This window comes from Centruroides sculpturatus, unplaced genomic scaffold, assembly GCF_000671375.1.
Source record: "Centruroides sculpturatus isolate CEXI.00-Female unplaced genomic scaffold, Cexi_2.0 scaffold891, whole genome shotgun sequence".
NCBI lineage: Eukaryota > Metazoa > Arthropoda > Arachnida > Scorpiones > Buthidae > Centruroides > Centruroides sculpturatus.
This window is the reverse complement of record NW_019385112.1, coordinates 205,444-219,817: the sequence shown is the minus strand read 5'-3', so window position 1 is coordinate 219,817 and position 14,374 is coordinate 205,444. Positions and strand designations below refer to the sequence as shown.

The 14,374-nt window shown below is 28.2% G+C and overlaps 1 protein-coding gene across 2 annotated transcripts in view; it reads right to left on the bottom strand.

Annotated features, from left to right (window-relative positions):
* Window positions 1-2,225: 2,225 nt before the first annotated feature.
* The window catches only part of LOC111634938 (MOB kinase activator 3B-like), a 34,419-nt gene continuing 22,270 nt past the window's right edge, over window positions 2,226-14,374 (bottom strand). For both annotated transcript variants that reach the window (XM_023379772.1, XM_023379774.1), the window contains exons 5-6: window positions 10,934-11,020; window positions 2,226-7,573 (exon numbers count right to left, since the gene is read on the bottom strand). In XM_023379772.1, coding sequence (XP_023235540.1) covers window positions 11,007-11,020 — 14 coding nt within the window. In that variant the 3' untranslated portion in view covers window positions 2,226-7,573; window positions 10,934-11,006. The remainder of the gene's footprint in view (window positions 7,574-10,933; window positions 11,021-14,374) is intronic.

Below are 14,374 nucleotides of genomic sequence, written 5' to 3'. Positions count from 1 at the left end.
ATTATTACGTTTATTTAGAAAAAAAAATTATTAAACATTTTTTAGTATAACAATAAATTCTACAATATATTAAGAAAATAATTATACTAATTATTCTAAAACATTTGAAAACTTCAAAGCTTTTATTCTAGAATCACATCTTTACTTACAATATACATAAAAACTAGTATCTGGACATGAGCAAAATTGGATGGTGTGCAACACTCGTTAATCACATTTAAGAAACTAGAAGTAATATACCGGATAGTCCTTTTATTAGTAATAATTTACTGGAAACAACTTAAACTTTTAATTATATAATTATTAAATGTTTTTTGAACCATGGCTAGTCTTCACTTAATATTTCATTGTATCATCAACGAAATATACAAATACATTTGTAACCATTTACAATTATTTCATTGAATTTCCTTTATAAATGACAAAACTGATTTTAAGAAGTGAAAAATAAATGCTGAAGTTTGCAAATGTAATCCAATTAATTATTATATAACCTGTAATAAAATTGATTTTGCTTAATGTCGCAGTTTCTAAGAAGCTATCGACAACATTAAGCATGTAATAAATGATATAATAAATTAACTATAAGATCACAATATTGGATCTTATTCTCAATAGGATTTCTGTTAACTGAGAAATAAAGTTTAGTCTAAATAGTTTATTATCTAGTCTTGCCTTTTTAGATTTGTGACCATCTATTATTAATTACTATTGAGTATTTGAAACACTGAGCTTAAGTCATAGCTAAAGACTAGTTTTAAATTACAATTTAAGTTTTGAATGTTGATTTGTAATGAGCTTATCGTACGTGTATATCTCCAAAACAATATATTTGTGGGTTTTCCTTACATTTGTTGATTTTAAGTAATTTGTAATAAAAGCTATTTAACACATGGAAAACATTTTATAGTGTTTTACCATAGAAAATATTCTGCATATTTTTGTAAAAGAATTATATTTTTATTTATAATAAAAAAGAATTCCATCTTAAATCAATCTTGGAATAACCATTGATGGACTGATGGATCATTCTGACTAGATATAACATTTTTTCTATTAAAAAAGTCTTTTATGACTGAATAATTAAGAAATCTAAGAATCATATGAGCTGTAATTAGATTTCTTTTAATATTACAAGTATTTAAAATTATTATTTCAAATATTTGTAATAATTTAGAAACTTTAATGCCATTTCAATTGCCAAAATATTCCAGTCATTCTATACATGATAAAAATGTTTTGACAATGCAAAATTGGCTCGTATCAAATTTTCAATACCTTGTGTAAAAAAAATGCAAGCCAAGTCACGTGGATTGTGTGATAATTGTTTATATTTTTTCCATGACTAATTTTACTATTTGCTTTATTTTGACGTAAAGCAATTGGAAGGATTAATGAACCAGAACTTTATTCTAATAGAAAATAATATAAAGAATATATCGGTATCAATTTGAATAAATTTTGATCACAGACTTAATAAATTACATATTCATTTTAGTATTTGTTTAAAAATCAATAAAGATAGTTGTAACACATAAGAGCAATAATAATTAGATATACATTAAGAGTATTTTTTAATCTTATTCATAACACTGTTAGCATTCTGATACTAAACTTTCATAAAATTTTCCAAATTATCCTCCTCTATTATTACTGTAAGTTAATAGCGAGGTCGCTGCCGACATTCACATTTTAGAGATGAAAACATCAGCCGCAACCTCACTAATATACAATTTTAAATTAAAAGTGATTAAACTAATATAATTCACAGATTAATCAGATTTTTTATTTTAACATTAAATTTCTCAAAAACATTTTGTTTATATTTCTAATTATTCCTCTCAAGCTAATTCTCCAATTAATATTTGAAGTATTAAATTAACAGACATTAGATAAACTTAATACAGTAGAGCCTCGAAAACTCGGCCTAATGTGGACCGAAGGGTGGCCGAGTTTGTGAAAATGCCGGGTTATCGGGAATGGGGTTAAAAAAGGATAAGTATGCGTGTTTCCTCAGAAAATACTGTACTGTACTTGTATGTATTGTTTACTTGAGAATACAATAGAGAATAAACTGCCCAAATGCCCTTAAACAAAGGAAAAGTAGGTCTTTTATGAAGGCATAGAGCCTTTACTACATGAAAATGAAAATTAATGAATACACTGTGTACAGTAATTTACCTGATAAAACAGACCTCAGAAAAATACTTTACGAGAGCTTTTATACTTTTATAAAGCTGTCTATAATGAAAATTAATTAACTAAGGATTTTTTTGCCCTGCCAGGGTGTGGCCGAGTTTTCGAGGCTCTACTGTAATTGCCTAATTTTAAATCTGTTAGAAGTAATCTAAAACAGGATAATTTATCATCATCAAACTAAAATTTTTATTAAAACATTATTATATTATCAAATTTAAACAATAATTATTTTAAATATATTTATTGTGAGCTTTAAACTAGTTTATAAATATTTCTCATATTTCTGTCGTATATCAATTTACACATATTTAAATAATTACTTCTTATATGAAGATTATGAATCTACACAATATGAACTCTTAATTATCAATTTAATAGATTTCTTTATATTACCTCAGATTTTCTTAATCTTGTAAAAACTGACATTTTTAAAAATTTCAATAGATTATTCTTGAGTTTTTGCTTAACATTCTTTGATAATTTTTATATTAAGAAGGTGATTCAATAAGTAAGTAACAATGTGAATCTTTTATATTTGTCCTTGATGTATAAAAACAATAAAATGCTTGCCAATAGATGCTGGCAGTTATTAGCTTTGATGTGATTGCAAAACAGACATGTTATGCAACCACAATCTCTCCTTGTTTTGAGCATTTTGCAAATATGGTGGGCATATTTTTGGACAGTATATTAGATGAATGACAGGCTGAGATTCATTCTCTGTGGGTTAAAGGGCTCGCAGCAAAGGACATTCATTTGTGTTAAAATGCTTCCGATTTATGGAAATGACTGCTTATATTGCAAAACTATATATTGACTAATTCCATAAAGGTTACTCTTGGTTGATGGAGAGCTGGAAAATCCTGTTTTCATATCAACTAGACAAAGTCAAAAGTGAAATAAAAAATGATATGGTGAAATATATGAGTAACAATTGGGTACATGCAGAAGATACTGAATATTTTGTTGCATTGGCGCACACAATTGTGTATGATCAGTTGCACTATTGAAAGGTGTGCGTGAGATGGGATCCTAGAGAGCTTATCCCAAAAACGAAACAGGATTGCATGGGTGTCTGCCTAAAAACTTTGGCACATTACAATGCAGAAGGAGGCACAATGTTTTGGCCACTTTCAGCCAGTGATGCGGAACAAAAGCTAACCTGTAGCCAAAAGTTCAAGGTCACACCTTCCACAAATAGTCATTTTGACTACGTTTTGGGACTATGAAGTCCTAATGAAGTTAACAAGAAGTGTGAAAATTTCTACAGTATCATCTACTCTTCAGTGCTTGTGATCTGTATGATACAATTTGCAAGAAATGGCCCAAATTGCTGACAGAAAAAATAATGCTTCTGCAAGGCAATGCCAGCACAATACCCTTGCTATCATTTAAAAATTAGCATGGACAATTATCAGACACCCAGCTTACATTCCAAACTTGGCATCCATTGACTTTCATCTGTTTGGATTCCTCATCTTGATGGACAGCATTTCTGAAGCAATGAAAACATAGAGAATGAGGTCAAACACTGGTACAGACATCAGTCTAAAGATTTCTATGCTGAAGGATTTCAGAAACTTGTTAAACAATGGGACAAGTGTTTAACAAGTAGTTTTTAACATTTATACAAGCATCAAAAAGCAAATGTATATATTACCAAAAATTACTATCTATTTTTCTCTTTAAACCAGTTTGTGACTTACTTATTGAATTACTCTCATACTAATCACATTAAATTTTAGTTTTTATCAAGATTTAAAAGTTATGAAAACAAAAGTACAAATAAGAATATTGGTTTCCTGAGATATTGGTTGCAAATGAAATCTAATCAAAACTTATAACTATAAAAATATTATATATACATTGCAGGAAATACTAAAGCAATTTCCCTTTTAATAAAGATTGAAGTAATATATCATAAGTATCATGAAAACCGAATTTTAAATAATGAAAATAGTCACTAGAAATGGAATTAAAATTTTACATGGAATATGATCATCATGAACAAAATACAACACAAGGAAATAACACAACACATAATGCAAGGGAATAAATAAGTAATGAAAATTTAAGAATCTTACAAATGAAAACAATTAACAATTTAAATTCTGAAAAAATATTTTAACTTTACACATTATTAAAAATATTGAATATATTTATTATTAAAAATAAATGAAAATACACATTGATATACCAAACTACAAACCATTTAATATGATTAAAATTATTCTTTTTAATATAAATTTTTTTTTTACTTTATAAATTAGTATCTTCGTTTTAATGAAATTTGTTGCTTTCTTTAAAATTAGTTTCTTCATTTTCAACACTGTTCAAGTATTTTTATTTAGACCATGTGTAAGTTAAGACAATATTTTCTTTAATCCTAACAACAGATTTTACAAGGTAAGAAAGCTTTTTTGGAATTTGCTTTTTTAGAAAACTATAACATCTATCATCATCATATTTATTAGAATCAAAGAAAAATATCTAAATACTGTATCACTTTTAGAAATAATGACAAAATGAAAGAAAAAAACCTATAACAAAAATTATTTCAAAATATTTACATTATTGAACTATGATAACTGTTGAAAACGAGAATAAAATCCAATATCAGCCTAAGATAAATAGCTTTTTTTTTATATATTTCTGTTTTCATTGGATGAATCTAATTATACTAAAAAGTTCCTTTAATAAAAGAAGAAATTAATATTTTTGCCTTAGAAAAAACTAAAACCATGAAATTCATTAATATTTAACATTAAAAATTTTTTATAAGTGTTAATTCAAATTAAGACTGCAATAATATACAGTAAGGTTATGATGCCACATTAGAGCCATATGCTTAACTTATAACTGCTGAAATTTCTTTTTTCTTTTATATGGTTATACATTCACCTCATCAGCTAAATGTTTTATTAATCAATTGAATAAACTATTTTAGCTAAAATAACAGAAATAATTAAAGATCAGATCTGCCGTTGTAATTAACTAAATTTCTTTACGATGAATGAAATATTAAATTATTTTATTCGAAAGGTATGCAGTTTTCAAAAAGTTTAATACATTTTTTTGTTTTGATATGCATCAATCAATAATTACGTTATACATATATACATTTAAAAACTAAGGAAATTTCTAACCCAAAACATTTATTTTTCAAAAAAATTTCTATAGGCATTTAGATAATTGTCTCCCTGTTCTATCAGCTTACAGCTACCTAAAAACATGCAGCATAAAAGTTTGTTGGTTACTGTTGGAGTGATTGTAATATATTTTCCTGAATCTCTTTTGGCTTCAAAAACGTTTGCTATCCAAGTATTTTTTTTAAAAGTCTAAAAAAGGTCATATAGCCTGAGGATCTGGCACTGAGCAAATAGCACTTTTTCAGACCTTTAAAACAATTGGATGATGGATTTTTTACAAGAAATGAAGACAAACAACAACTTATATTGTAATGACTTCAATAGCACTGAAAAAACTGTTATGTGGCACATTTTCTGCTAACAGAATGTTAGGATGAATAAATATTATAGAAATTTTGTTGAAAAATTAAAATGTTCTTTGTCTTTTCGTAATTTATAACTGACCTCATATGTGTTTAGTATATCAATGGTATTCTGTATGGCAAAACAAAACTGTGTTCTCATAATTTTGTATTTTTTTTTTATTTCCTGAAAGAAATGTTATTTTATTACTTTTGAGAATATTAAAAATGACTTTAATAACAAATACTTAACTTAATATTATTTGATATTAAGGTCTATTGTCTAAAATTAGATTTTGCAGAAATGTTTTAAATTAAATATTGCTAAGATGACTTAATAATCTAAAATGTTTTAGTATGTTACAAAAAACAATAAAATCATTATATATAAAAATAAAAACAACTGTTTTCAGGTACACAACAAAAAAAAATCTAAAACATGACTACTGCACCAAAGAACATGCATTTGAAAACAAAATTTTATAATCTAAGAATATAACATAATAATAAAATTTATTAAAGTACTTATGAATGGTACAGTATGGTCTTGTTTTATGTTTCAGCAGATACTATAAAAAATGAATTTCTGCATAAATTTGTGCTTCACTCCAGTAGTCCAGGATGATTGTGCAGATGCTTGCTTATGCAACCATTTACAATCAACAGAAAACCATTAAATTTGTTTAAAATGTTTTACTTACATTTTTACTGTAATGAGTAACATTTCTGTCCAATGTTTCTGAATATATACAGCAAAATTTTATTATACTATACTGAGTATACCACTTGAGAAAAATGCATGCAAACCACGGTGAGTAGCATTCAATAGTTCTCTGTATTTGGAATGTAAAAAGCCAGAGAAACACAATTTGCTGATTTGAGCCAATTTAGTGGCACTTGTCATTTGTCAACTGCAAAATCAAATCTGTATACATCGTTCTTGCATAAAACAAGACCCTACTATATTCTGAATAATTAAAAATTCAACTAATAAGACCAATATTTGGAAGAGACTGGATTTTATTAATTTTTTTTTATATAAAAATCAGCTCTATCCTAAGTCCTAGTAATCAAATTTTAGGTTGCTATTATCTTCTTTTCAATTTAATAGAATTAGAAAACTTTTCTTAAATTGAAAACATTTTCACAATCTCTTTCAACATGATACAATTTTCTAAACTGCTACAAATGATGCAAATAAAATTAAGGAGTTCATCATATGAATTCAAACCACCAAAAAACAAACAAAACATAGGTAAATATGACTAGGTAAACTTTGAGTATAACAAGCAATAAATACGTATATGTATATATATTATATACTATATATACATTAAAAGTAAGAAAATTTAACAGGACTAGATATTTAAAAGAAGATCATATAAATAAGTTAAATACAACAATAATTTCTTATACAATTCAGAATAATTCTAACTTCATTACATTCATAATATTACAAACAAAGTGAGATAACGTCTCTTGTAATATTTTTAGAATGGAATATTTGTTGACTCCTCAAAATTGCATTTGCTACTCATAATATACATTTCATATACATTGTAACAGCCAATTTGTTTTAATACTAACAAAAATTGTAAATAGGAATTTTACTCTCACTTTAAATATTTATATACAAAAATTATTTTTATAGTAAAAATTCTAATCTCTCTCTTTTATTTTAAAGCTGTAGTTTCATAGTTTTTCTTAAGCTAATAACAATTATAGCTTACTTGAGAAGCTACTTTGTGCAGTAACACTGAACTATATCAGAGAAGAAACTTATTGATGATAATCAGTGAAGCACAACAGGCAAGATGAAAATACAATTTTCTTTCATGTATTTTTATCAACTGGCATCTTGCATATTTTCCTTGTCATTTCTTCCTATTAAAAAAATTTGTTAAAAATTAAAAATTTACATTTAAACATATAATTAATAATAAAACATTTTACATAACATATATAATTTATAAGTAAAATACACAAAGCTATTTACTAAGTCTAAAATAACTACACAAACATAAAACTGAAATTTATTTTGTAATTTTTACAAATATCATATTGATCAAAGGAAAATTTACAGGAAAACCAAACAAAGCATAATGAAAATTGTAATTGTAAAAATTTTAAACATATGTCATAATAATGTAAAATCAAATAAAGTATTTCAGAAAACTAACAGAAAAAATAAGAAGTAAGTATTTCATTTATCCTGAATTTTTAAAGACCATATTGGAAAATTAAACATTAATAATGACAAAAAAGTATCAACACAAAACATTTTTAATAGAATTCTTTAATTATTAAATATGAAAAACAAATATTTTTTGGAAGGTTCTTCAGATTTTTTTTCTTGATTCTCAAGATAATTTGGTTTTCATTAGTTTTACTTGAGTCACGTGTTTCTAGTTAAATTTATTCTTATGAAAAAAATCCACTTGCTCTGAAATATGACAGTACATTCGATTACATCATTATCATCTAACTTTAATATATATCTTACATTCAAATTTATTGAGTTAATTCAACAATTACAATTTGTAATTCTCATGTGAACATAGATTATTAACTTTCTTAAGACCAGGGTAACGATCTGCCGCACCCCCCTTTGTTATAACAATGTACTAGAGTACCGATTCGTTGTTACCCTTCGAAAAATCGATTTTAATGAAAATTTTTGGCAACAGATGCCACCACTTGACGGTAGTGTGTTGGTTACCATCTGTTTCACATATTTGTGTCCAGGTGGTGTTTTGTCGACTCAAAAATTTTTATTTAGCGATTTTTTTTTTAAATTTATATATTTTTTTCATTTATTTTATAGCATATTTACGTAATAATATTACTAAAATACGTTTATTTATGCTATAATAAGTTTATTTAGTTATAATTAAGCAATTTATGATAAATATTTAAATTGTGATTTTTAATTTTATAAATTTTTTTATTTTTTAATTTAATTAAAAATATTAGCACATCGTAAATGTATTACTACTGGTTTATATATTTATCACAATAATTTATATTATTGTTCAAAATAAAATGAATAAAGAATATTAGTTCGTAATATTCATCGATAGCAAAATAAAGGTTAGATTCCAAACAAAGGATATATTATAATATGTCATAATTTTAAAACTAAAAATCGTACATTCAAAAATGTTATATAGAATTGTACAGAACAACATTTCAAGTCGTTCTGGCTTAGTGCCAAGAACAAACTACTTAACTGGAGTATGTGAATTTTAAAAAATGTTGGAAATTTTCACAGACAGATGTCAGTTCTGATATATTATAATTTTTTTCTATTGAATTTTTTAATGGAAATGTATTTATAAATATCGTATTTATAACTACAGATATTAATAAATGTAACGTGATTTTTGTTATATGAATATAACAATAACTTGATTTTTGGTGAATTTTTGAAATAATATAACTTGTTTGACCTATATTGACCTTGGCCCTTCTCAACAATAAACGTAAATACGGGGGCGTGGTACCTGATTCTAAGAAGGTTAAGATAAAAAAACACAACACCAAGCCATTACAACATTGTGTCAACATCCTTTTTACTGAAACAGTATGTTAATGCTGTTCTGATTGGGACACAACAGTGTGTGTCTTGACATCATCCTTGGAAGTACTGTAAATTATGTACAATTTTGTAGGGGAGCATGTCAGTTTTTCTCTGTCATCAATACTAATATTTTCTTTTTTTTATAAGCTAGGTGCAATTCATTGTATTTTTTAAATATGTATTCTAGAGAACTGTGTAATTTTCATGTAGAAAAAAAGATTGTGGATGCCTGGCATATTTTGGCTAATTGTGAGTGGCTTAAAAGTATTACAGAAAACATTTTTTAATTACACTGTTTTTAAGGTCTTTTTTCCTTAAAATTTTACCAGAACCTTCTTTTCAATTTAAATTATTTTGTTTTTCAAAAAGATCTATTGATTTTTAGCACGCTCCACTATAGATAGTAAGTGAAGAGCTTATGTTAGGACTTTTGTCTGTCTGTCAGATTTCCACGTTCATGTGCAATGACTTCACCTGTACAAACTCTTTTTAGACTTGTATTTCTTCTTAGAATCGAAATAAGTCAATTGAAGTCTTTGTATAAATGATAACATTACTTCACATTCAATTCTTTTATTTTATATATTGAGCTTCAACTGGATTATTTTAAATTAAAGACAAAACACCTATTCCAGCAACTATATTTAATTTTATCTAATGCTTTCTGCTATCTGTGTAGCCAGCGTCAGGATCGAACACTTTGAATAGAATTCTTTAATGTTTAAATATTACGTTCTAACAATAACATTAAAAGTGCTCAGCAAGTAATAGTAAACACAGAAAATAACACACCTTAATTTGCTGCTGAGAAAAATAATTGAAACATAGAACGTATCTGTTCAATTTTCGTTTTTTGGACCTGATGATGGCCTGTTAATCAGGCTGAAAATGTTAGTTTTTCAATTATTTTTCTCAGCAGCAAATTAAGGTGTGTTATTTTCTGTGATTACATTCTAAACCATTAGTTTAGAATGTAATATTTAAACGTTTACCTTTGTGGAGTGTGCTATCAGATCAGCTTGACCAATCTTCTTTGTTTTATGGGGCATAATTCCTCTGCTTTAAATTTGGTTTCATTCCTGGTGTAGTTTGGGAGTATCTGTCAGTTTTTATCTGTCATCAATACTAATATTTTCTTTTTTATAGGTAAGAAGTTTTGGTATTTATATTAATAGTTAAAATATTATTATTTTATTGTAACATTATATTCTTGTTTAATGACAGATGCTCCCAAATTTAAATTACTTTTAATATAACCTAATATGATTGTGTATTTTTGTTTTATGATTGTAAGTTTATGTTCAATGTAATTGTTTTGTTTTTGGGTGTCTATTTAGCTCCCCACATACATCATGGAATGAATCCAGTATGCTTAAATAATTAAAATATACAATTTTGTAATCATTCTGTGAACAATTCTTTAGAAATGCCTTGATAACAGGAAATTTAAGGCTACAGAAGAATTTGAAAAAAATCAAGTACTAAACTCATTAACCCAAAACTAATTCTAAGTCAGGACTTTTTTTTACCCTTAAACTTCAACTTAACAAGGTTTTACTGTAATAAAAATTGATTTTAATACTACTACATAACCAAGAAAACATAGAAATTGCAAGAAAAAATAAAACTAAACAAAATTTCTACAGTTGATATAATAAACTTACTAATGGTTCAAATTCTTTTTCGCCAACTAGATCGAATTCAGTCACAAAATAATAAAAATGTTTATAACATGTATTAACATGCGCTTCCTGTAAAAATGAAAATAGTCAATGTATGCATTATACAAAATTTATTTTATTGTTTTTGGTACTTCAAATTTGTTACCATACTATATACAGAAGGACACATTTGTAGATAAGCAATAAGAATAGTCATTCTGAGGTTGCTGTAAATTTAAAATTTATTTACAAATAATACTTAAAATGAGAATGTAAGTGAGGAATAGATAATTTATCTTTATAAAAGTACATAAATACTAAATTATTCTATTTTGAGGAATTGCACACAATTTAGGTAACTTTCATATATAAAGCAATTATAATCAATTAATTTTTTATATGAGAAAAAAATAGAATATGTGGTTCACAATTTTTTAAAATACCAAACATAATAAAATACAATTTTATCACGTACACTTTATTTCAATATATTCTGTTATTATTTAAGTTTTGTAGGAATTAACTATAGTTAAATCTCTTTTACAAATTTTTTGTATATATTTTTATGATTTCTATATTTTAATTGTTGGATAATTTAAAATATATTTTTGTTATAGTTATTCAGTTAGTGAATTTGAATTGCCTGATACTTTTTATCATTTATAAATTTTTAATGATGTAACCACTAATTTTTTCTTTATATAATAAATGATGAGATTAGCTTTTCAATTACAAAATTGTTGTTTATCATCAAATATGTGCATTTGATTTATAATATACTTATTCATTTGATTATAATACCAAATTTAAACAAGGGCCATGGAAGAAAGTTTTAGTGGGACCAGTGCTAGCTTAAAAGTGATATTAAATTATTCTTATTTGATATCTTCTTTGATTTTTAGCAGGGTAAAAGTGGGTGGCCCATGGCCTACTCAGACTTTCTGTACCAATGAAAGAAGTACAGTAGAGTCCTGCTAGTCCAAACTAATTGGAACTGAGTCCTGTTTGGATTAGTCAAATAATTGAAATAATGCAGAAGCAAGCAGTAAAATAGGTCTAGTTTATGTAAATTCAACACCATCAATGATGTCAGAACCCCACCCTTTATTTCTTCTGACTTGTACTCAATAGAGGGTGCAAACGGTTAAGAAAAACAAGTTTTGTAATTTTGAAATGGCAACCTGCCTTCATTGTTTACCTTAAAATTATTTTAACTGTAAAAAATGTTGTTTTTAATACACAATCCAGGATTCCAATCAGTTGACTGATGCTACTGTGTGAGTTAGCACACTTAATTGTGGATGTTGAATGTATCTTTGCTCTATGTTATTTTAGTTTAGTTTAGTCTGCTGCTACAATAGCCACAAAATGGAAATACACAATGTTGTACATTGAAAGATAAGCTGGACATTTTGGAAAGGCTGGACAAGGGTAAAAGTGCAACAAAATTGACAGTACAGTTTGGAGTGGGTAAAGCCACAATAACTGACAGTAAAAAACTGCACAAAGATCGAGCAGTTTTGTGCCTCTACTTCAGAAAAATCAGTTGAAAATCGACAAACATTAAGACCCTCAATGTTTGACAAGCTTGATGAAGTCTTATTCACATGGTTCACTCAGGAAAGAGAAAAGGAAACACCTCTAAGTGGACATCTTGTTAGAGAAAATTTCCTCTCTGCTGACTTAAACATGTTCAGGTTAGACAGACGTTTGGATTAGTGGTATTCTGACTAGCAGGACTCTACTGTAGATTTATGTTACTTGATAATGTGATTATAAATAAAACAATTTTGCATAAGTTTTTGATAAATATAATCAAAATTTGAACCTTATAATTCAAGAAAATAATTCAAGCTCTAATGAAAATGGAATTGATGCAGTTATGTCAAGTGTAGTTATGCAGTTATGTGTAGTGTGGGTTTTCCGACCTTTACTCGCCTAGGAGTCGACCTTGAGGTTAAAGGTTACGACTCTCGCTTTGCCTGCGATCTGTCAGGATGATGTGAGAAAGCCTTTTTACGTATGGAGGTAGTGGTTTGCTGGACGCAAATATGACTCACACAGAGACCATATTTTCAAATTACACTGCGTTTATTTAAACAAAGACATCATGCTTACAGATAAGGCCAAAAGGGTGTATTCTAACTGTCTTGCAGCCTCAGATGATCCTGGAAGTGCGCACCAACCAGCAAGTGTTCATCCTGGTTTCCAGTGAAGTTCTCCACAGAATCAGATGCGGGAGGTCCAGGAGGAAAGAGTTATCAGGAAATTGGGTCCCTTATTTTTCTTGTACTCGGAGTCTTTAGTCTTCTGAGTCTGTGCTTCATCAGTGTCTTTGGGATTTCTTCTTTGTCCGTTGTCAGAGTATCTGCAGTCCATGCACAAGGATTAACTGCTTTAGAACACCACCTCCCTGTGTCCTTGGGACCTCAGGCTTTTATAACATTTTTTTCCCAAAATCCTGAGGTTTTGATTTGTCTGAACGGTGGGCCCCTGTAATTTTGTTGGTCCCTAGTCTGTTGCCAGGGATGCAATTCAAGCCGCAGGGTTGCCAAACATCCCCATCTGGGCCATTCCCCTCTGGAGTCAGGTCAAGCCCTTCCCCGGATGACAGACCAGTAAATTTTACCTAATGTGTATTTTCCTGTCCCGGAGAATATGCAGCTGTCCCAGACGCCGCCTCCTCCACAGGAGTGTCAGCAAGTCCTGCTTTGAACTCTCTGTAAGGTGACCATCCAAAGTTACCATGGCGGACGATCTCTCTCTCATTCTCATGATGTACAATCTAGGATCTGTCAATTAGGTCTGGAATGCAACAATTAAATCGTCTTGCACCCCATTCCTTGATCACACCGGTCCCGTTTATGAAATAAGTCACTAATTTAATGGCTTCAACTCGACATCAGTTTCCCATCGGGAGGTGATGTCCTGGTCTCACAGTAGTCATTTCTGTATTTTCTATTAAAAATATCATTTGAAATCAATTTTCAATACTAAATAATATGAAATCATATGAATTAACCCAACTGAAAGAACTAATATTAAATAATCAAATGATAAGTTATCTATAATAATTTGTTTTGTATACAGGCCTGGGAGTGCTATTTACCCTCTGAAAAAGTGAGAAAAGTGAGTTGAAATACAGAAAAAGTGAGTAAAAAGTGAGTGCAATACAGGTAGCCCTCGGTTTACGCCGGCTCAATTTACGCCAATTCACAATAACGCCGCTGTGCAATTCGCCATTTCGCAGTGTAATTCCCCAATTTTCCCTATGCTAGACTGATTTAGGCAGCTAATTTCAGTAAATCCTTTGTAATAGGTACAAGGTGTGGGCTTCGGTCATACATGTTTAGTCCCTCCTTAACAATCAAAAGTGAATTAAGCATTCTTTCTGACATTGATGCTCTATCAGGAGGAAGTGCCCGGCGTGAAATTGAAAATCCC